The following is a 24,811-nucleotide window of genomic DNA, read 5'->3' on the forward strand; positions in this document are numbered from 1 at the left end:
CAGATTTAGGAAAAGAACGCTGCTGCATACGGATGTCGAGGAAAGGATTAATTTCCTGTTGATGGCATGAAAAATAAAAAAAGAAAAAAAAAACAACATGCCCAGATAAGAGAAGACCTTACACTGCCCAGCAAGAACGATTCCGAAAAATTATTAAACGTGCAAACCGGCACTGCCAGTTTCGCAAGAATCCGCTGTAAATTCGGCAGTCTAAGGACAGCCGGTTAACTGTGTTTACTATGCGTGTCGAGCGCATCCTTTCATGGCACATATGTATCTTGCATAAATACATATATGCGTACAGATTATTTGCACATGCCGATTATGTCGACGCATTACACAGACATGTACGTTCAACTGTACCTTTACGTTTATTATACGCATAACTGTACATACTTGTAATTATGATCACACCAGTCAACCTTGCCATTTGCCATACAAGATTCTAGCAAAAGTCAGAAGTTTACTGGCGTATTTATAGCCAGGCTGCTACATGTACCTATGCAAACATGCGCGGTACTAGTGACAGTTGTAATTCGGGCTTTCAATCGTGCGTTTTTTAAATTGACGTAATATTATTTACGATCTTTTCCGGTATACTTTGTCCTCGGGACCAGGTTGGTCAGGTATTCTGCAAATCTGAGAACGCAGTTTTTCAATGAATCTGTAACGACGGCAGGAAAAACCCTGAGCTATAAATACGACCACTACATTCTGTCGGTCACTTATTGTTATTCATTTGCGACGTTGAATCAGTGATATCCAAAGGTCGGCCGCGTTTCTATGTACTTGTATTGAAACGCCCCTGTGTTTACGCCGTCCGAATTACCGCCTGGCTGCAGACACACTTCGGTAATATTAAAAAATAGGATATTTACTCCCATTCATTTAATTTACACCTCTAGTCGTGATATATTCTTTATTCTTTCGAATTCCAGCTTACATTTGTCGTCGGCGTTGACGGAACCGTGGTTCAAAAGCAGAGCCAGAAGAGCGAAGAAAGCCTGCAGTAGCAGCGAGCTCAGCCCTTTCATCATGAAATAAGATTGGTGCAATTCAATATAATTTTATATCCTCCTCTCGTCGTCTTCGCAGATTGACCCCCGACAACTTAGGAATTATAGATAAGCGTGAACTGTTATTATCAGGGCGAACAATAACACCGAGTAAACTTATATCACAGAAAAACCACTTTTACCGCCGGTCCGAGTTAGCTCCGTGATTTTATTGTTGTGGGTATAAGTCTTTGAACGTGCACTGCGAAAGGCGGCCAGTATAGGCACGTAAAACTGATTAGTCAACGGTTATAATCACCGCGCATGCAATGATATATAGTGTCACGTGCGAGTTCAACGCGGTTGTGAAAATTTGCATGTCCCTATTATACGTACCTACGTATGCAACCAATTAACGCGTTAACATTTTATTCGAGAAAATTTCTTTGGCGCCATTCAGTCGGATAATTAAGCCGGCCCTAATCACGAGGGTGATCGCTAATTCCTTCCGGGTAAAACGAGCGATGCGTTGCCATAGAAAGACCGTTTGACTGATGAAAATTGACCGAATAATCGCTCATTAAATTGCAAAACAAACCGCGATACGTCCTACCGCAATCTCCACTCGCAGAGGCTGACCGAACGACTAACCAACCGATGAGCCAACAGACTAGACCCCCAGGCAGATACAAGCTTATGTGTGTACAGTTCTCAGACTCGATTGGGCGAAAGAATTCTGGCTGAACTTGAACGCAATGCGGCCTGGACGTCAAATTCGTCGCCCATTGGCAGAGATTTTTAATAAAATACCTCTCACTCTCTGCATAACTCTACCTGATCTTTTTAGTTTCGTACGCTCTGATCGTCATTCACTTGGACTTGTCAAATCGATTACTTTTTATATTTACTTTCTTATCTCCGCATTCCGGTAGAAAAATTATAAAGGCATATTATTAGTCATATGTCGATGAAGTAGAATTGCTTATGTTTTGTTACTTCGGATAGAGATTATTGTTCAGCTTGCGATGGGAGAATGTGGAGGCATAGTTTAGTTGAGAAGCGATTCGTTGGAAGGAGACGATTACGCACGCTAGATTCCATGTATTCCATACGGCGTTTTGTTCTTTTATTGATTGCTAATGTTGTGCTTAATTAAGGCTCGACTGCGTGAATTTTTTGCAACGATGTTGACGCCAATGCAGTTTCTTTCTGATTCAAGCACGCGTTAATTAGTTTCGTACATAGATAACCGTTATAATTATTCCGTCGAGGGGCATGGATGAAGGAATTTTGCCCTTGCCCGCACATCATTCGATTAATTTAATGCTACACCCCGCAATGAACTATTCCATTCTCGATAACGATAACAATAATTGAAACGTATTTATCCTTGTAACTCTCATTGGTATTCCGAAACTTTACGATTTGTTTTTGTTTTTTTCAATTTTTATCCGATTCACACGTTCGGCAAATAAGTTTTAAGTTCCCAACGGCATTGTGTACCGAACATATTATATGTATGTATATTCCATAAGCTAGTGCGGTGATAATTAAGTTGTATATCTCGTAACAGATATATTCATTATTTTCTGTGAAAACTATTCAACACTGTAAGATCCTGCTTGATAAATACAGCTGAAGTCGTAAACAGTATTTTCGGGAGTAAATAATCCGGTTCAATTCAAAATCGTACAAACAAAGTACAGAAATAAATTACACAGTTCTTTGTGCAATAGAGTCGTATTATTTAACATCCTACAATTATGATGGTGTTTAGGTAATACATACTACGTACATGGTTATATATCTATCTATAAATAAATGACATAGTACAGAATAACGGTACAAGTTGTAAGCGTGTAATACGTGCAATTGCCGCACTGTCATCACTCGTTATAAGGATCTCTCTAATTGTAAGCTCGACGACAGTGCTTTCAAAGTTCAAAACCGTGTTGTCCAATCGTACATCTCGCGTATGTAGTTCATACCTGAGTTGAATACATCACCGATTCGACACACACTTAGGTATATACGATATCCGGTAGTAGTAGTTAGTAGTAGTAGTAGCAGTAATAGCAGTAGTAGTAAGTAGTTGAGCGAGCCGTATCATTTACAGCATATCACAGTAGCTCCGATTAATCTGCGCTCATAAATACACGGTTCATTTCCACAAATGTCTAGATAAAAGAGCATTTGTCACGATATCCGGTTGGAGTTAAACGTGGATTACAATTGTACATCTCCAGTCAATTTTCAAAGATCGGGGAAAACTCGGTGATAAAAACTTTATAGCTCTTGAAGAGCACGCTACCTAACCCAGTGCGTTGCAGTCGTCAAAGCTGCGAAGAATCTATTCCGACGCTACTCCCACTCGGAATAATAATTCTGATTAAAAATCTCTCGGCATCTCGAGAATCTCACACACGCAATTGGAACTTCGTGAGAGTTCGGAGCTCTTCGGTAATCCTCGGTACGTGTTTTCGGTGTTCGAACGGATCTGCCGCATGTGGCTGACATTTGTCGCAGTGTGACCGTCGTAGCCTCTGGTTAGGCGTAGAGCGAACACTTGTAACTCAGGGTCTTGTGTAAACATTGGTGCAAACCGCTGGGAACACGATTATTTTACGGACGCACGTGATGGTGGTGACATAGCGATGAGATAAACCTTCTCCCAATATTAAACGGGAATTAAAAGCGCTTGAAAGCTCGAAATTGCTCCGCGCGTGCCCTGCAGTGTATTGGATCACAATTGTGCCTTATTAGAATGCGTTTCGTGGCGCCAGAATTGAACTCCACCCAGTGTCACCGTCAAGCCAGTCACTCCCTGCAGGATCTCGACTGCTCTACAGCTACGGGGAATCGGGAATCAGAAAATTGACGGTGAGTTTGACTTTTACTCGTAGCCGTCATTGTTCAGCAAAGTTTTCACTGCTTGGGTGAAAGTATTGGAAAATTTTTGGCTGAATATTTTTGCTGTGGTTATAACCGTGGTTCTCTATTTGATCTTGTTTTCCATCGAGATCGAGGATTTGCATATTACAATTTTTATACGCAATTTACTCAGTGGCGAGTCTTTCTAACAGTAACTTTGCATATGGATAGGATGCGACGAAGCTGAAGTTAGCAGGTAAAGTTAGCCGGCGAACATGTTAAACTTTTTGGAATTAGAAAAATTCACTTGAGTTTTATCCTCATAAGTCTATAAAAGTAACGGGGATTCAAGGTACTTCACAAAATTTGTATTTATGAACTTCATTATTTTATTCGAATGAGTATTAAAACATTTGCCTGCAAATTATGGCTGCTAGCTTCAGTTTCATTAAGATGTCCATTTGCACCTAGTATAAATATTATTTAACATTTAACAATGATCTGAAGGTCGATGGCCATTGCCCCGTACGTATTATCTTATCACGATAATTCGATTGCGCGCATGTGTATTAAGACGAAAGAACACACGCACAGTGGATATTATGATGTGAAATTTTTCAAGTTATCAGTAACAATGCGATTTCCCTACTCGGAAAATTACATCGCGTGCAGTGAGGCAGTGAACACGTTTTGCGATAATTTTAAAAATTGAAGACAGACAACCGAGCCACTGAAGGCCAGATTTTAATATGCTGTGTGCACTTGACTTCAAATTCGCGCCAATAATCTACATCTTCGAGACGCTGCATGTAAGTTTTTTCAGTCGAACTGTACTCAATAGGGTGAAGTAAACTTTCTCGCTGCTACCTGAAGTCACATAAGTACCATCCGTAGACAAAATTTTTAACAAACCTTGTGATTCGGGTCTCATTTGAGTACTGAAAGGTAAGGAAATCTCGTTCTTGTTACTTGTGTAAGTCATGCATACTCTCGTTCTTCTTAACATCGTTAGACGCAACGAGCATCACTTGAGGCAAGTTGATACCAATTGTGCCTAACTTTTTTCTTCTGTATTGTAAGTGATTGGAGAACGGTCAGGCATTAGGGTAGTCCGAGGTTGAATAGCTACCCTGAGAAAAAAGAGGAAATATAATTCTACATCATTTTTTACTTGATAATCTCCAGAATACACACACCGTCACTTTCACTCGATAAAATGCTAAAAAGTCAATCGAAACCGCGTGAAATGGACACCACAAATTTTATACAAGAGACGTGAAATTAAACTATCGTCATTACTTATATACTTATTTCGTCACTCACTTTTATAAAAAATCAATAAAAATTACTAATTGTAAGGAATAAATCGAAACTTAGATTCAATGTTCTATTGAAAATAGATGAAGACAAATAAATGAAAGTATAAAGCATCAGGCGTAGGTTGAGATGAAATTAAAGATTATCATTTCGGCATAGTGACATTTAATGTCATTATCAATTTAATGTCATTATGGGAATATATTACAGGAAAATGGCCAGGTTTAAGTTGAATTACAGTCAGCTGCCGGTGAAGGCGCACTTCTTCTTCTTCATGGCCGGTACGTAAAATCGGATAAGTATGTGATCGTGATCGATAGCCATTTTTAAAATCCTCTGGTGTTCTGTTTCAGCGATGGGACCGATCTTACCGTTTCTACCGGTTTACGGAAAACAGTTAGGTGTATCGCCGGTAGTGATGGGCAGCATAACTGCTATTCTGCCGATTTTGTTTATGATAGCAAAGCCGATGTTTGGTCTGCTCGTTGACTACTTCCGCTCTTGCCGGAAGGTACTCTTCATCGCTCTGCTTGCAGCGACCAGCTTGGCTTTCATGTTTCTACATTTCCTCCCTAGCCTACCGGGGCCCATTTTACCCGAAGATCATGCTTTCCGGGGAGTTTCCTGTTCGACAATGGACGCATGCAATTTCCAGGTTTACGACAAGCGAATACCATTGCACTTACGATTAAATCTCGTCCTATAATCCCGACTTTTAAGTACCTGCATACTCATCGGACCAAGTTTTGGTATATTTCAGGAAATCGAAATACCAGAGACCTGTTTTTCCGGACGAATTATCAACTGCAACTGGACTTGTTCAGACAGTTTCAGTTTCACTCAGCCCATCTACTTCGCCGGCGATCACAGAGGGAATTTATCCCGAAGTTCAACCTGTTTGGCAAGTAGACGGGTCAATGTTGATTATATTAGTTCCGAACGTCAGAACGAAACGAAAATTGATTGCACTACGATCGAAAATTTCGATCGCGACATTTGTAACGTAACTTGCGAACGACTGGAGGAGAATCTCGAGTTGTCAAGCTGTCTTTACACCTCGGCAACGTTTTGGGGATTCGTGCTTCTCATGTCCCTCGGGAATATCGGCTTCAACATCTCCAACTGCGTCAGCGATGCAATCTGCTTTGACGTTCTCGGCAAGTTTTTTTTTCTTCTTCTTTTATGATTTTATATTACGCACGAACTCGCAGCTATTGCACATGTTTGTTCGATGATTGCAATGATATCTTAATCAAACTAAGCGTGATATTCGTAACGTTAGTAAAACATTCAAGTCGTAGAGCTGCAGCAAGTGCACATATCATGTGACAAACACCAGTGTACCTACAATGTTTCTTTCTTCCAGTATTTAGATTTGACAAAACGCGGGAATAATTATTATACCTAACGTTGAAATACGGATCTCACGTTTCCTTATGCACGCGTTTCTTTTCTTTTTTTTATAGGGGATGACGGACAGATGGGATATGGAAGGCAAAGGGTATGGGGAACGATTGGATTTGGTGTCGCAGCGTTTCTCGCTGGATTTGCCGTGGATGCGTGGTCTCAGGGTCAGACCAAAGTTTACACACCCGCCTTTATCCTCATTTTTATTTTCACCTGCTTGGACCTTGCTTGCTGTGTCAAGTTGGAGGTGAGTTTTGTGGCGAATAACTAAATTATCCAACTAAACGACCGAATTTCAGCTCCTTGTTACAGAAATAGACTTTTAATCACTTGATTCGAAAGGAAGTCTCGAAAAATTTGGACCACCTTCTTTTTCCATGGATAATCAGTTTCCAATCAATGTATAATGCTAACGCAATTGAGGCAATGCTCTTACAATTAGGAAAATCACGAGATTTATATGTACAACAATTATTGCCAATGTACGAGGGTACAAAGTGTGTCGAGATGTATTGCATAACAGTCATCTCTTGACTTGTCACAATCAACTTTATCAGAGTTGATACATAGTATCAACGTTGTAACAACGCTAACCAAACAAAACGTTTGTAATCGTGTAAAATGATTCGCATTGTCTTTTATTGCAGCTACCAATCATGTCCAAATCGGAGAACATCTTAAATGACGTATGGAAGCTATTGCGTCACAAGCCAATTGCGATATTTTTGTGCTTTGCAACTCTGGCTGGAATTCTCGACAGTTTTGTCATTTACTTTTTATTCTGGTCAGTACGAAAGTCTTGAATATTTAACTTTTAATTCTAGCCATCGCATTTTGAAGACCAGATCTATCCGTATCATTATTGTATCTTATTGTGTAATTTATATTACATCTTAAATGCTGAAATTTTCGTCACTCTTTGTAAAATGTACATTCCTAAATACTAAGTGATACTAATGTCTACAGTGACGTTAAACAGGTATGTCGAGGATCTAGCAGAGACAACGGGTGACATGGGACAGATAAAACTGATCGAGGGTTTGATTGTAGCTGCTGAAACTTTGGGAGGAGAAGTTATCTTCTTTTCCCTGTCTGGTGAGATTTTGCACCGTTTGGTTATAAGTTCTCAACTTCACTTTTATCTTGTCGTGTTTTCCTTGTAACACAACACCGTTATACGCTGCAGGTGCAATATTGAAGAAAATCGGGTTCGGGTACAGTTTTGTATTCTGTTTCTGCTGCTACTCGCTTCGACTGGGTCTCATCTCCTTGGCACCGACTCCTTGGTGGATACTTCCAATCGAGTTTTTCATGCAGGGCCCGACTTACGCTCTCTGCTACACGACTATAGTCGCTTATGCAAGCGTCGTATCGCCCCCGGGAACCTCTGCAACAGTTCAAGGCATAGTTGCTGGAATGGACGACGGCTTAGGTGGGATAGTTCATTTTACTTACTCTGCGAAGGACGAATCTTTGAAAACTTGTTCAGTCTTTGACTCGCAATTTACGTCGCCACTTCACAGGATTCGCAGTGGGAAGTCTAGTCGGTGGGATTTTGTACAAACGAATTGGCGGATCTCGAACCCTTCAATTATACTCATTAGGAGCGTTAGTTTCGGCGTCTGCATATTTAATGCTACACTTGCTGTACCTGAAAGATGCAATGCCCAAAAAAGGTGAATATTTATTTAGTCGTTTGTTTTGTACGGACATTCGTTATGCTTCAATGAATTATTTTTTTCTACAGGTAACCGAGAAGGCATTGAATACAAATGTCCAAACGATGCCGAAGACTCGAATCTAGATGAAAAAGAAATAACAATTTGTCAATAAAACGATAAACATAATGTAAATGAAATTAATGGTTTTGATCGATGAATTATATAACAGGGTTGTCCGAGCTAATCCCACCAACTCTCAGACCGTACAACCTTCAATTAGTTTCTTTCGGTATTTTGCTATACCGTGTCAGAAATTTTTTTATTTTTTCAATTTTCCACGCTCAACATTTTCGAAGCGTATCGAGTCAAAAGTTGTCCATTTTTGACCGTTATATTTCGGAAACTAATCGTCATGCGACAAGAAACCAAATGTACAAATTTTGGAAAATTGAACGAACTATTCAATACAAAGTGTTTCGTAACTTCATTTTCAGAACAACATCATTTTTCTTTCGAAAGCTAGACCATTTTTATTTTTCAAATTATTTTATGTTGATTCCATGGATCCATTAACAACTACCAAAAATATTGCATTCTGGGTAAAAAAAAAATTACCCAGTCAGAATGTTGTGTGTATCACAGTTTAAGGAGAGGATCAGTGAGGGCGGCAAATAAAAGTAACTGTAAAAAATTGCCGATAAAAATATTGTCAATTTCTTTCTGAAAGCTGTTCGATGTTCTAAAGTACATGTGCTTTGTGACACACATTTAGACATTTGAAGCTATTTCAAATAGTTGATTTCAAATCTGAAATTAAATTTTCAAATTCAAAGTCCCAAGAAGTTTTCTTACACACTACAACGAAATACCCAAAGCAAATTATATCGAAGGTAGTGAGGTCTGACGGTGAGTCGGTTTAATGTAGATAGCCCTGCAATAGACTGTATTTATTATAATTTACAAGATAGATAGCTAAGTTACACACACAATTAATTTTTTTTTTTTTTAACTTTACTCAATTGAGTTGCTAATAACAGTTAATATTTTTTGCCTTAATATAGTTCTATGAATTGTAATACCATTACCACCGCAGTTTGTATCTTTAGATTTTTCAAAATCTCAGGCAAAGTTTGATAATTTTGTTGTTGTAATTTTAATTTTTTTCATTTTTTCATCTTTCATCGAAAAAGAAAATGATTATTATGGAGTGAGAAAATACATTAAACAATTAATTTTGTAATTAAATACGAAACCCCTGAAGTGTAATTGAACCGAAGGGTAATTTCGCTATTTTGAATCCCAATCACATTCAAGTAACACATTTAATTCAATAAGAGAGATAAATACACGGAAACAAAGACCCGACAGTTACTTTTGGACAATCTATTGAGATCCGGGGATCCCCCCACCGACTAACTGCCAACGGAAACGGTGAAAAGGAGGAAATCACGAGGTGGGTAATAAAATGACAGATGTCTTGCATCTGGACGAATTGCCGTCTGACGTTTTGATCATAATATTTGATTTTTGCCATGCCTTCGACTTGGTGCGCCTCAGTGAAGTGTGCACACGGTTCCACGATATTCTCAGAAGCGATGTGTGTTGGATTAAAAAGAGTAAACGGGCACTAGTGACCAACCAGTCCTCGAAAAGATTCCGCGAAAGGTAAGTTAGGTTATGTTATGTCACTCGATCATTACACTGCTAAACAAAATCAAATCGATATCCACTCACGCTAATTCTTTCATGTTTGAGACACGTTTTCATCCTCGTAATATCGCTCTACAGAATTTTGTAAATTTTTCAGATGCTACACCTTACTTCCTCTGCGAAACAAATGGCACGTATCGCAAAATTGGAAAGATGGAAGATACGCCAAGCGTACTTATCTCACTCAAAAGGCTAAGTTGATGCCATGGCTTCAACTCACTGCAAACACTCTGTGGTGGGGTGCCGGTACTCAGATTTTCGGTTTCAGACGTTACGCACGGTTTAATCCGGTTGATCCGATATTCAAGATTGATACGCACAATTCAGACGTCTGTCGATTTGTTGTGAGGGACTGGATAGTGCTCGCCGGATTCAGGTACAAACATTTTTCTCATAATGTCAACCTGCATTCACCAGTGTGCAACAAACTGTTAGTTTGTAATAAAAAATGGTATTCTACAGAGATGGCAGCATACGTTGCTGGGATGGAATTACGAACAAAGAAATATTCAACGCGCAAAATACTCATGCCTCTGACGTAGACGCGGTAGACTTGACCTCGGATGTGATTATCACTGGTTCACGAGACCGAACTGTTAAGGTTTATTCATTTCTGCAATTTCAAGTATTCACCATGTACCAAAGTATTTGATTAAGAAGACAGACAGCAAGCTGCAACTGAAATATTATATCTCTCATCACTCTACTTGTTCAGATTTGGCCAACTAGGATCAACGACAACAGTTCACCGTTGGCAGCTATTAATTTATTGGATAGAATTTGGTCGATAGCAGCAGACCCAACGGGTCATACATTCTGTGCTGGTTCAGCCGGTAATAACAACGTAGCACCTCTACACATATTTGACGTAGAATGGTGATTATTTGACGAAGTTTCAAAATATCACAAACATTGTCACTTGTCTGACTTTTGACTTTCTTTCTTGCTATCGTTATCTTTGTTTCTTTTAGCGGGGGGGAAGTTAACGTATTTAGACAACGGTGGAGAAAAGGAGCTGGTATTTTGGACATTATTTGGAATGATCCTCAGACATTGCTCACCTGTGGTTATGACACGTGTATCAGAAAATGGGATATCAGGTACTTTTTATTTTACTGAGTAATAATCTTTTGTGATAGACTTTGTATTCGCCAATTCACAACTCGAAATTTCAATCTTATTCCTTATTCTCACAGGTCAGGAACCTGTGTAGGAGCCTGGGCAGATCCAACTGATGCTACAGTTTATTGCCTATCAACGGATTACCGCTACACCATGGTTTCTGGGACACAGTTTAACGGAGAAGCTGTGCTCTGGGATCAAAGAAAATTCAAATACATACAGGTAATTGTACAACAAATGATGATACATATCTCTCGACGTTGTACAATAGTGTTGGGATATTTTTAGTGAAATGTGATATGTTTCTTTAGATGTATCAGCATCGCTGCTCAAGTCCGGTGTATAGCATATCTTTCGACAACTGTTACCTGTATGGAGCAATGGACCAGTGCCTGTTTCAATTAAAATTCTCTGGATACGGATACGAGGAAAAGAATTATCGTAACTTATTTTGACGGCAAAACCAGAATTAATCGTCATGCCGATTCGCGTTTTAGATATAAGTTGAGAATCGATTCACTGGTTCAGAACCACTGTAAAGATAATTGATAATTGATAGTGTAAATATGTGCGGTAGCGTGAATAATCTGATATGACTAAACATATCGAAGAAACTGCAGAGTTTGTTTCAATTTATTTTTGTAAATACTGTATATTTGGGAAACTTACGTTAACCGGAACTTGCCACACGTCCTATGTTGAAATGACTTCTCTAATCGTATCGGTTGAAACGAATAAAACTATTCTTGGAAGCATGTACAGTACTTATATAGTTATCGCTTTAATTTTTGTCATTTTACCTATTCACTAAATAGTTTTTGTATATTATTTATAGATTCTATCAGTGATTGTCGCTGCATATGAAATTGATTAGAGGATACTTTTTTTTGCATAGACTTTGGCGAATAAAATTTCAATCAAATCCGTTGACTGAAGATTCCTGCGTCATTGCCGAAACTAAAACATGAAATAGGAAAAAGTACCTAATCGTTAAAAGTTTTGAATCACTAATGCAACTATATTCAAGTTAAAGCGGTATAAAGTGCAATTAGAACAAAATCACAAGTACTAAAAACGTCTACTGAATCGGTGAATTGATTGAACAATTGTACGCAATTGCAAACACAGCCGCATTCTGGTCAACGGTTAGAATCTTGAAATAACTTTTATATTTTCGACAAAATTACTGAAAGAATTACCTTCGGTTAAAAATTGCTAATTGAATTCTATATTTATACAGAAATCAGTGAGAAAAATTATATTTCGGCGGAACTGTCATTGAATAAACGGGCAGCGCACAAAGATTTGACGTGTGGTTAAAATTGGCGGTTAATCATGGCTGCTTTTGGGGTTTTGATTGTAGGGGTCCCTAGATTTCCACTAGAATTCATAGAACTTATAGACTTCCGCGTGTCAGGTGAAATTCCCTAGACTGAATAGTGGAATCTTACGTTGGCTACCATGATTTCGACAATTATTTTCGATAACTCGGAACACCGAACGACCCAGAAACACTTGAATATTTTCGCGGCGTACAGTCTTGGACTGAGATGCTAAAGTATTTCGACCATAATTTTAGGTAATCTGAACACTTGAGGAAGATTTTTCGAATTCGCGTATAACTACTCTTCCAGGCCTCATCGCACTGCGTATGAAGTCGATTGGTAATCCAACACATCACTAAAAGCAACATAGTTAGGCTATAAATATTGACCCTAAATTTGGTACACACGTGGTGGAGAAGGACGCTTGACGAACGAGCCGTGAGGAATTCTTTCATTCCCCGTGAGTTACCTTTAATTATTTTTCGCCATAAGATTTCAGATGAAAAATGGTGATTATTATCACCACGTAATTTTCAGACTGTTCGCATTATCAAACCAATAAATACTTATATGTAAGACAGTGGAATCGTAAACTCGACGCTGGCACAACACAATTTTTTAACCATCCTTACTTCCATCGTCGTCTTTCTTTCAAGCCCGCAGCTGTCACTTGGATACTAGTAAATTTTCAACTTTCATTGTGATTATTCAACTGTTTTGTCGGGTTTGTACGGTGTAAAAAATTAATTGCTCTAACTCTGTCGACTGTTGTGGCTTGGCTTTGCTGACAGTCTTTTTTTATACTTATATGTACTATAATTGTAAAGTCGGATAAAACGCTAAGAAGATTATATCTTTTTTTCTCTGGAATGTATAGTCGGCCAAATTTCCCAGAAGAAATTTTTCTCATGGCAAATAAACTGCGTAAGAGATATACACCAACATTTGATGTGAAATAAATCTTAGCAGATTGGTCAACTAAGTCATTCAACTGGTACGTAAATTGATTTCACGTTACAAAAATTTCGATACACTCAATTTCGTCGAAATACATATTAAATTTAGTCCTTAGAATATGCAACACAGCAGGCTCAAATGCGTTGAAAATATTCTCATGGATCTAACCTTGTGTGTTTCTACACGGTTGTTCACCCCTATTATTTAAGAAAATGATTTCAATTTTTAGAGTGCCCTATAACTGCCTAGTTATTAGTGATATTTTATATTTTTTTTACCAAGTTCATTCAGCTACAAAAAAATTGAATACGATAGTTATGTAATTAATTCTAGTCTATTATCATGGAGAAACTTTGACAGAATCGACTTCTTATATTTTTCCACTGTACTGTAGATACTTGTATAATTACAACACAAATGTGTTTGACAATTTAAAACATTTTGAGAAAATATGCACCTAAACATATTTATGATATGGATTATCCTGCTTCCTGTTGAATTATTTAGTTATAATCCTTCTATCAACAAGTTAAATGTATACATTTTCTTTCCATTTGCCTTAGTTCTCAAATGCTTGATAGTTAATAATTTTTATGCCATTTTAATTTAGCCGAACCAAGGTATTGATACAAGCAAGGTTTCGTAGGAGTTATCTTTCCTTCAGGAACAACACTGGGGCTATAGAGGTCGTTAACAATAACGTGGACCAAACCACATCAAAAAGCTGGAAAAAAAGTAATTGTTGGACTTAACTGCAACAAAAGAAGATTATACAAAAATGAATGATAGAGCCTGAAGAAATGCTGAATGGTGCTGACGATCACCCGAATCTTGAAGGTTGAAAGGCCATATTATAAGGATTATAATTTTATTATTATAAGGAAACATTTAGAATATCAAGGACAACAGAGATATGCAATATTGAAGCTTTATGGAACGTAGATCTTGATTAAGTTAGCTCTGAATTGACTCAACATTAGAGAACATGGCACCAGTCAAGAAACAAAAGCAACAACTTCACCAACTTAAACAAGAAACTGAATCAGATATGAAGGAGGTAAATAATAACTCTGCAGCTGGGTGTGAAAAAATTATTGCACTTCCGGCATGGACACCACCAACAATATTTAAGTTGAAGAGTAAGGAGGATGAAAAACAGGTTCAGAAATTTTATGCAGGCACATCACAGCAGCAGACTTCAGTTTCATTGGTAACTGCAAAGACACATGACGATGTATGGACCTCAGCAACAGTGTTGAAATTAGATAATCAGGAGGATGAAAAACATGTTCGGAGTTCTGATGCAGGTACATCACAGCAGCAAACTTCAATTTCATCCGTATCTATAAAGAAACGTGATGATCTTTCAAGTGGAAATGCACAATTGGATATACCGACTCCAAAATCTAGAACAAGAAATAGTCTGCCAAAAAGATTAATTGCATCACAGCCATCGGTGATAGATAGTGAATCACCAAATGAAGCTACAAATATCACTACCGATTCGATATTAAAGTTTATTAAGCCTCCACCCGAATGCAGCTATATCACACGCAGCCTTCTTAAAAAATTGAAAGCATCGAAACTTAGAAATGTGAACAATGATGATTCGGAGATCAACATTAAAGGTACGCCAACTGTCACTTCAGCGAAAACTCATTCAGTACCTGAGGTAGCAAAAGAGAAAACTAAATGTACATATATGTGTGGAGAAAAGCTGGCGAAAAAATCACGAAAATCAAAGTCAGTAGGGACAAGTTCTAATGCTTCAGCTGACTCAAAAGATTTCAACTTTACTAGTTTAAAAGTAATGGATTCAACACCAGAAATGGGGAAGTTAAACTCCAAATGTAATCGCAACTGGAAGGACCTAACATCATGGAGGAAATCACAAAAACTGCAGCCAAGTGATAATCTTGATACAGCAAATGATGATACATTTATAGCATCTCAAGTGGGAAATAATTCCATGTCAAAGACTGCAGTATGCAAAACTACTTGTACACGTGAATGTAGAGAAAAACTTTATGATCATTGTGACGACTCATTATCAGACAGTACAAACAAAGTAGACTCAATATCGACATCTATGAAGTCACAAATTGAATTTATGTATGAAGAAACCGATAAATTGCAAGGCAATCTTGTGCAATCTGAAATAGTGAATATAAGTATTACTCCGGAACCTGAAGCTAAAATAAACGTTTCAAAGCGAAAGACAGTGAAACGTAGATCTATAAAGGTGATTGACAAACTAAAGAGCTCTGGCACATTGATGGTGAATAAAAATTCTTCAGTTCGCTCTGTAGATTTATCATCCACCAGTTGCACAGAATCAGATTCAACACCCCATGTCCCGACGGAGAAAGTCAAATGTACACGTCAACCAAAAAATAGAGTACAAAAAGATCTTATAAAGACAAATCAATTAAAAAGGCCTAGTATTCTCACATGCAAAGTTGAAAATAATTATCCACCAACTAGAATTATAACTGATTCAACATCAGAGACATCGAAGTCTGAAACAGTGATGACCGAATGTTTACCAAAGCCTGTAGTCAGTTCTGAAAAAATGCTGATGTCGTCAAACCAAGAAGAGATGGGCAAAGTTGAAAACACGTATCCAGCAACCGGAACTATAACTGATTCAACATCAGAGACATCTATGTCAGAAATAGTAATGGCTGAATATTTAGCAAAGCCTGTAGTCAAACGTAAAATGCGGATGTCATCGAACCAAGAAGAGACAGGCAAAGTTGAAAATATGTATCCAGCAACTGGAACTATAACTGATTCAATATCAGAGACATCAAAGTCAAAAATAGTGATGTTTGAATGTTTATCAAAGCCTGTAGTCGAATATCAAAAAATGCAGATGTCCTCAAACAAAGAGGAGATGGTCGATACGCATGTTGTTAAGGATTCGGTGTCTACAAAAATGCCAAAGCCAAATATTCAAATGACACATGAATGTCGAGCAGCCAAGGCACAGACGAATTCTCAGACTCCTGAAACAAATGACAAGGCTTTGAGTGAAATCGTGTTTACACCGTCGAAGCACAGTACAAATATTGGTATAGCAATAAACCCAAGTAAATCGAAAAGTACACGAACCCGGAAATGGATCAGAGTACACAAGAACTTGATGAATTCGACAGTCGAAGGGATGGAATATCACCCTGTAATTAAGAACAAGGGTTCTGTTTGTGAGTCAAATAAAAAAAAATATTCAGCCGAACTTAATACGAAAGATTTAGATAAGGATGAATGTATATTCACTAAATGTAAAGAACGACTAAATTCAATTTCCGATGTAGTAAAAAATGAGGATCTATTACATTCAAATTTGTACCAACCAAGAGTTTTACTCCGTGACATCGCTTACGACAAGGAATTGCCACAAAAACAAAGGGACATATTATTAAAAAAAAACACATCGCGAGACGTCACCGCTACTCTGAGTACCAAACAGTGGATCAAATGTAATACTTCTGAAGTTTTTTCTGAGTCTTGTAGTGAAAATGATCAATCACTTACATCTTCAAATACCGATTTGATAGCCCATAGGCATAAATGTCCGAATCTTCATGAACAACAACTGCACACCCCATTTCTATTGATGAACCCTGGACCAATCGAGCCTGTACGTGGTACAAACAGTAGTAGCACAGTAAGTGATGCAGATGGTCTGTCTTCATTGATTGAATATCCCCTAAAAGGACAAAAATTTTCTGATGCGACTGGATTACCTTTAGAACCATGCAGCCCCACTAAGATACATAATATTGAAAAAAACCTAACGGAACCTATTGTGACTGATCAAGAAAATAATCTAACCGAAGCACTTTTTAAAAAAGGGGATTTGGAATTCCCGTTGGACTTGCGTGTCAATGCTTCCATAACTTCTGCGACGAATGAATCAGAATTTTTACCATGCAACGATAACTCAGTTAAATTAGATACCTCTGACTTCAATTTAACAAATAATAGTGATGAATGCAACAATGAAAAGCTAATGCCTTGCCATTCAATTCTACAGGTCGCAGAAAGTATTCAAGTAAGATGTACCGACTCAATATGTAATCCAAATCGAACGCCTGTAAAGTCTGAGAAATTGAATTCCTCAAATGGTCTGTCATTAAAAGTATCGATACCAATATATTTTACAGACACAAATTCTGGGCAGGTGGTCAAACTTTTCAAGCAAGAAAAATTGGCACCAGTTAACAAAAGTGAAACTCATAGTTCTCTCAAATTGTTAGAAATCCAAGGAGTAAAAAAAAGTCAAGAGACTAAGGAGATAATTTTGGGTGAAAAATGTAACGTACCATTCGACTTGATAGAAGATCCCAAATCAGCAGGTGCAGACAATAATTATGACAATATTGGGTTAACAACAACATTAGACCTAATCAACATAGAAGATGATAACAGAAGCTGTTTTGCAGAAACACTGAAAAACTGCAGCACCGATATTTTCTCTGTACCAACAGTAGCAGAACGGCCTATACATCAATCAACACCTATTGGAAAAAAACGGCCCAAAATTGTCAGTGACGAGATTCTCCCCAAAGATACAATAACATTTCCTTGTAGCAAAGATGTGTCACTAGAATTATTTAAATCTGACACTAACGACAGAATGCATCAGAATGACGTGGACGATGTTGGCAAAAATCAAGATTGGCTAATGGCATTTAACAGTCATTCAGCAGAACAGGATGACAAAAATAATATAAAGTCAGAACATAGTTGGGGGAAGAGAGATACAGACCAAATTCCTATCACGGGTGCACAACCTTTTGATCCCTCTAAGTTATTGACTTATTATTGTCCTGAGTTAGCTACATTTTATTCCATCAATGATTCTACCAAGAATAACCAGAGCGAAATTACATTACCAGATCCTGATGTCTTTAACGACAATAGCAGACCGAATCACAATGCTCTGTCAGTGCCAAATATAGTGGAAACTGAAACAAACGCGGGCAACACTGACCTATCGCTAAAAGATGATGTTGGTATATCTAAAGGTAAAACCGAACTTGGGAATGCTTTCGGGGGTGTCGTTGCTTCGAGAGTTTATTATGTTGATAATAAAATGGATACGGAATCGTCTGAAATAATCGATACTGAGTCAACAAGCAAGCCATCTCCACTTATTGCTGAACTAACTATCGCTAACTTGAGAAATTTTACAAACATCTCGAATACTACGGCTGAGTCTGAACGCACCTGGTGCGTTGAAACACATCAGTATTATACGTCGCATAAAGATGAAAAACGCAAAAAACTTCCGAACATTAATGAAGTACCAGACAATCGTAATGATTTAAGCGAGGCTACGAAATCAGAGCTAGAAAATCAAACTCAATCTCTTCCGATGAAAATGAAACAGCGGAAACGGAAATGGATAAGTGATAATAGTAATAAAGCTCAGGATCCTGCACCATTGAGTGGGAAAAGAATACAACTGAAGAGACACAGATGGAGCGTCAGTGGTCCGGGAGATCTTGAAAGTACGATGAATTACCCAAAATCAAACTCAGCTAAATCAAATACTTCTATTGTTTCTACCGGTTCAAGCACTGTTGCGCAAAATAAACAGTCATCTAAGAACGGCAGTCCAATAAAAAAATTTGTTGTTCCTACAAACGACGAAACTCAACAGCTGGAGCTAAAAACTGAAAATTTACTGCCAAATATGAATATTCTTCCTACCTCTTTTGGCAAAACTAATATTGATAATAATTCTGAATCATCTAAATATAGTTTTTGTGAAGACAATATTTTACCAAAGTGGCCTTCGACATCCCCAAAAGATACTGAGGGTTTTAATTGCAATAGTGACTTTAACAAGAATGGAAATTTAAAAAAATTTAACTTTAATTCAGTATCAGCAAGCCCATTGTCTTCTCAAAATTCGGTACTGAATATTCAGGAGTCTGATAGGTCTACTCTGACAAAAGAAATAATTGGCCAAAACCTGGGAAAAAGTGACATAGGACTTGATAAAGGTCAGTCGACAAATGAAAGCGCAAAAGGAGATTTGGACTATGAATATGACGATTGCATTTCTTTATTCGCAGAATCTATAGTGATAACAAATGTGTAAGTGCGAAAAATTCTTTTTATGCAAGTATGTTCTATTGGGCAATTTGTATTGCAATTAGGATTGTTCGTATTCCATTCATGTATTTTGTGAAAGTATTATTGGTATTGTAGAATGCAGTAATATACATACATATATTTTATGCAGACATCACTAAATCGCTAACTCCTACTGTATTCTGCTTCTAGTGATCAGAGCATAAATTTCATGAATGGTGCCAAGACGTCACCTTGTAAAACCCAAAATTCATCAGAAAGATCATACGAAGATATAAAAGACTTTGCTACCTATTATAACAAAAATCTAGAAGAGTGCAATGCAGCCTACGAATTCGGTTATGAAACTGAAAGGAATGGCTATACTACTTCGAACATTATAATACCGTCTGACACTAAAAATAGCAATAATTGCTTGAATTTTAATAATAATTTATCGAATACGATTCCAGTGCCTCAGGTGAACACACAATATTCTGAAACCGAATTTTCCTCAGCAATAAATCCCCCTATATCAAATCTTAATAGTTCGTCAAGTATGAGAGGTAGACTTGGCATTAGACAAGAAACACAAAACGCAGTCTCTACTTTTACATCAAGAATCTTCTGGAGGCATTGCTTTCACATTCTAAGGTTCGGTTACTGTAAGAGAAAGCATTGCCATTTTATACATAATGTAAGTAACTTTCTATTACATTTTCTTGAAATATGGTGCATTATTTATAATCATAAATACTGAAGATTGTTTCTCTTTTATTATCATGCTTGTAGCTGACACCAAGTCTACAGAAGCTTGATCAGAAAGATCTGGACTATATCGTCGAAGTAATAGCTTATTCCAACATCAATGGTTTCACACATCTGATCAAAAATGTATACCATCAAGTTGTTACTCAAATGGATGCTCGTAATATCATTGAATTGTTCCATAAATTATACTGTAAAAGACAACTTAACGAGCACCTCGTAAACTGTACAGTACATGCTTTGATCTCAACTGGAATGTCTTTGCGGAATATTTTTAGTAATATGGCATTACTGCTTGATGAAAATGACATCGGTCTAATAGAATATCTTATAGAATTTATCGGTGAGATGACCCAGCCAGGCACCTACTGGGATACATTTCGCGATTTCCTGATCAAAATACCCCCTTCGAGGAGAAGAATCGCCAGAGTGATACATGAATTGGTCGATATCAATAAGGATAAATCACATATTGAAGATGTGTACAGAAACTTTATAAACAAACTTAGTCTGAATCAAGTATCAATGATAAATATCAATCTTAGAAACCGGCTCAATTCCATACTCATGAAAAATGATATCATTCACAAAAACATTCAATATTCCTATACTCCACTTTCTACTCAAAATGACAGCTCAAATCTTATGTTGGAAACTAACGTCGGTAGAGACATTAATAAAGAACTAATTGAGATACCTGGCATACACTCACCGGATAGTACACAATATAGCGACAGTGGATTACTATTATCTCGAACGAGCCAGCGATCTAGCTTACAAGGACCTGCTAACACACCGTCCTTGTTCATAAGTCGAGATGATAGCCCAAGAAGTATGGCAGCTGATCCAAACGTTTTTAACCAGAAAAGGAATACTGGAATACGAAGCAATCCTCTAGTTACAAAGTTCTCAGCCACCTCAAGTAGCAGAACATCTGAAGCTGAAGCTGAAGCTGCTGATTTAACCAGTGATTCCTACAAGGTCCACCTTATAGGTAGATATTAATTATATTTCTATTCTAATCGAACTTCAAATTATTTGTGTAACTGTTTTCGGATTAGATTAAAAGTTCTTGGAATATGTGTCAAAAATATGTAAAATTTGCGGAAATAGATTTTTATGGATCATTGGAGATCGAAATATAATAGTGTTGTTCAATTTTTCTTTTTTTTTTTGACAATAACTGCATCACAATTAATTTTAGAAAATTTGAAAGAGCCACAGTCAGTGTACAGAAACCGTCACTGGCAGTTTCACCTTGATATGACCATTGTAAAAGAATCGTTGAAGCACCAAGATTACGAAGGGGTTCTAAAAATCCTCAACAAATATTCAGATGTGGTGGAAAAAACACTCTTCACTACAAGCTGTTACAGGATGTTACACAAAAACGTGATTATGTCAGCGTATCATATGAAGAATATGATAAAGTTGTCAGGTAATAAACACTTTTAACAAGCAGATTGGACATTCTTTCTCGTACTATATAACTCACTTTATACATATACTTGGACTTCACTGACAAAGTAATATTATTCCTCAAGCAATCAACTGAAATACTTATTACCGCATAATTAAGAACTAATAAAAAGAAATCTAAAACCCTGGTGAGTTCTGTGATACTAACAAATGTATTAAAGATATTCGTTAATTGTAACTATGGATTGACGAAAATTTTGTTTCCAGCTTCAATATGTCGTGACTTAAATCTTTTTTCTTGCTGTACACAATCAGTTGAACGTTTTTCAATTTTTTAATATTCAACCGTGAACTTTCAAGAAATTAAAGTTGGTGACAGCGTTTTGGTTTCAAAACTTTGACTTTTCTGCAAGCAGAAATAATTGAATGTTCTCAAATTTCAGCAGAGTTTTATTGTGAACGATTTGTCATTTTTAAAATGAGTCTGTTATTTCAGGATTATTATTAATTAAAGGCCATCAACATTTTGTATTATTCGGATATACATGCTGCAATGTATTAATTACCACAGAACACTGCTCAGCAGAGATTTTTAGTCAATAAATCTTGATTTTGTCTCAGACGATCAGTTTTTAGAAGGACAAATCCCATGCATTTAGATAACGCATTTAAAAAAGTTAAAATAATCATCCAAGAAAATCGTCTCTGTTACGTCAAATTAAGTAGATAAAATTCTATGTACATCGTCTTCTTTAAAAACATATCTGTTGTTTTTTTTCTTTGTAATTTTGAATTATAGTCGCATGGACAAATACTGGTCATAAATTTCCATATTTTTAATTTTATCGATGTATGTACTTAAGAATAGAAGCGGCAAACATCACCATATTTATGTAACAAAGATTCTGGTTCATCTAATATCATTTATTGATTTTTTTTTTACTCAATCTAGATGTAATTATATACAGCTATTGATAAAACTTGCGAAGGCTTCAATACATAGAAGAAGTTTGACACATAATGTATGATATATTTATACAGTTAATAAAACTTTATATTCAGTAAAAAAAAATGCTGTCTTTTCATTCACCTAACATTTTCATTTTTGGACTTTTCAGTCCGGATGGGGGTCAATAAATCCCTGAGTCAAACGTTATTCTACTTGGGAATGTACACGATGATCGAGTTGTGCGATGCTGGTGCATGGGTAATTGCGTACAGTTTATTCAAGCCCTTGCAAGCCACTGGCTTAATGGAAAATATTGCCGAATATGCACTGATATCTGCTGAAATCTGTATAGCTAACGGACGTCCGTTGAAGGCTTTCACCATATTGAAACGTGAGTTAGCAGCACACGTCTTATTCTAACAACTCAGAATCTTTAATGAGTAGAATAAGAAAATATACCTCTATGTAGATTTTCACACGAGGTGCATGCTTTAGGTGAATACCGTTTCCGCCAAATTTTAAAATCCCATCTTATATTGACAAAATACAACTTATCGATGACATTTTATCTCACCGATCATTACCATCTTTTTCACAAAAATTTGATGACTACTTGTTAGCCGTACTGGTGGGCCTGTATACCTAGTGCTATCTAATACTATGTTGCAGAAAGCAACATGTTTTGTACAAATCCAAGCAAGTGGCTCGTTACTAGCAATCCAAATGACGAACGTGTTAGAGTCATGATAATAAATCTGTTGTTAGATGTTTTGTGTCAGGAGTTGCCTGAGCAGGCATTTTATATTTTCACTTACCTGCTTGGAGATCAAAGTCGTATTTATCATCCCATAGGTGAGTTTCTTATAACAGATCAAACTTGAAGAGACCAATAGTAGTTGCGCTATATGTTAGAAATTGATGGATTATCCGTTTTTCCAGATCTTACTGCATATACAGATAATCTTGTGACCGGTATTCTAAATGGAAAGTGTAATGACTTAGTGCCAGAAATAGCAAAAATAATTATCGAAAATAACTTCTCGCTGAGCAATTCAGTGTTCCAATCTCTAGTTATAAACTTATTTAAGAAGGATTTGAAACGATGTAAACAGCTTTATCGTTATGGCACATGGCTTGGAGTGTATCCGATAGTGGGGGTAAATAATATTTGGAATATCAATGTCTCTTTGGACTGTCGCGAAAAATTTCATGCATATGAGAATGTAATTTTTTGAAATATAACATGTGATTATTCGATTACTAGTTGACAGTTCCCCTCCGCATATTAATAAAGACAAATTGGATGAGAGAAGAAATATATTTGGCAGTTTTAAACTTCTTAGAGACACTATCTGTGGAGGTAGGACATGCCGTTGATCAAATTCGTCCTCATCAATTTTCAATACATTTAGTTTTTGAGGTGAGTTGGTGGCTAAAGCAATGAATTAGCTTTCATTCAATCGAATTGTGGGAATTGTTACTGCTCCGAACAATTACATCACAAGAATTTAAATCCTGGATCTTTTTGTCAGCTCGCCCCATTTAAACAGCAGCTGCCTGACAATGAAGATCAGATTTGTAACAGCGATGAACTGAAAATGAGTAAAAAGCTCATGAAAACTGTTTTACAAGAAGAATTCTATCCCCCGTTAAAAACAGGGTGTAAGGAGAGAGAAAGACTCATGAAATTACAAAGTCGTACAGTTGTCAACTACTTGAAATGTATGAGTGCACTACAGTGACCTGTTCTGCATTTGGATTTGTTTCTAGGAGTCAATCGAACCTTGAGTTCAGTATGAAACTGAACCATTGTGTTCAAGCATTGAATGTATATTAAATTGTTTGGATACAGTTTTTTCCAACAATAATTCACTAGAAAATAATTGAAGAAACCGCTGCTTTCTTGGAACATAATCATTTATTTAGATTTACTCTACATGTGTTTTATAATTGACGGGTTGAAATTCTTAAAAGTACTTCAGATGCTATACAATCATTTTTATTTTTGTTTATATGTCTTTCTGTGATACTGTATTCATTAAATTTAATCCGCAATTTTTTATGAAATGTATGAATCACTGTTATAGTTTATTTTAATCTAGTTTTCAATAATTATAGACTTGCAAGTACGGGCATATTCTTCTGACACTAGGATTATTTGCTTCTCTTTCCAATACATATTTCTACGCAGAGAAGCAAATAAGCCCACTCAATTTGACTGTT

General features: G+C 36.9%; 4 protein-coding genes across 9 annotated transcripts in view; 3 read left to right on the forward strand and 1 right to left on the reverse strand.

Annotated features, from left to right (window-relative positions):
* LOC124307604 (transferrin) overlaps window positions 1-1,652 on the reverse strand; it is a 7,791-nt gene extending 6,139 nt beyond the window's left edge. For 2 of the 4 annotated variants that reach the window (XM_046769455.1, XM_046769453.1), the window contains exon 1: window positions 944-1,078. In XM_046769455.1, coding sequence (XP_046625411.1) covers window positions 944-1,037 — 94 coding nt within the window. In that variant the 5' untranslated portion in view covers window positions 1,038-1,078. Of the gene's footprint in view, window positions 1-363; window positions 431-943; window positions 1,079-1,391 lie in introns of those variants that run through there. The other 2 variants (XM_046769454.1, XM_046769456.1) reach the window with 2 other exon arrangements.
* On the forward strand, window positions 980-10,090 carry LOC124307607 (major facilitator superfamily domain-containing protein 6). 3 transcript variants are annotated; one of them, XM_046769460.1, is made up of 12 exons: window positions 980-1,049; window positions 5,394-5,464; window positions 5,537-5,838; window positions 5,944-6,340; window positions 6,650-6,837; window positions 7,238-7,374; window positions 7,570-7,685; window positions 7,777-8,022; window positions 8,114-8,266; window positions 8,338-9,704; window positions 9,809-9,916; window positions 10,059-10,090. In XM_046769460.1, exons 2-10 carry the CDS (start codon window positions 5,398-5,400, stop codon window positions 8,421-8,423), a joined length of 1,692 nt encoding a protein of 563 aa, XP_046625416.1. In that variant the 5' UTR covers window positions 980-1,049; window positions 5,394-5,397; the 3' UTR covers window positions 8,424-9,704; window positions 9,809-9,916; window positions 10,059-10,090. The 3 variants fall into 3 exon arrangements, with proteins under 3 accessions (XP_046625416.1, XP_046625415.1, XP_046625414.1); XM_046769459.1 differs by lacking the exon at window positions 980-1,049 and adding an exon at window positions 2,712-3,875; XM_046769458.1 differs by lacking the exon at window positions 980-1,049 and adding an exon at window positions 4,381-4,675.
* Window positions 9,717-11,538, forward strand: LOC124307997 (F-box/WD repeat-containing protein 4-like). Its single transcript, XM_046770250.1, has 7 exons — window positions 9,717-9,916; window positions 10,059-10,337; window positions 10,424-10,562; window positions 10,677-10,837; window positions 10,933-11,061; window positions 11,158-11,305; window positions 11,395-11,538. Exons 1-7 carry the CDS (start codon window positions 9,717-9,719, stop codon window positions 11,536-11,538), a joined length of 1,200 nt encoding a protein of 399 aa, XP_046626206.1.
* On the forward strand, window positions 11,534-24,710 carry LOC124307601 (uncharacterized). The gene is made up of 11 exons (XM_046769447.1): window positions 11,534-12,868; window positions 13,286-13,402; window positions 13,976-19,476; window positions 19,666-20,149; window positions 20,245-21,214; window positions 21,425-21,658; window positions 22,758-22,979; window positions 23,258-23,440; window positions 23,528-23,745; window positions 23,853-24,008; window positions 24,121-24,710. Exons 3-11 carry the CDS (start codon window positions 14,351-14,353, stop codon window positions 24,328-24,330), a joined length of 7,803 nt encoding a protein of 2,600 aa, XP_046625403.1. The 5' UTR covers window positions 11,534-12,868; window positions 13,286-13,402; window positions 13,976-14,350; the 3' UTR covers window positions 24,331-24,710.
* The last annotated feature ends 101 nt before the right edge of the window (window positions 24,711-24,811 follow it).

Source organism: Neodiprion virginianus, chromosome 6 (genome assembly GCF_021901495.1).
Source record: "Neodiprion virginianus isolate iyNeoVirg1 chromosome 6, iyNeoVirg1.1, whole genome shotgun sequence".
NCBI classification, from domain to species: Eukaryota; Metazoa; Arthropoda; class Insecta; order Hymenoptera; family Diprionidae; genus Neodiprion; species Neodiprion virginianus.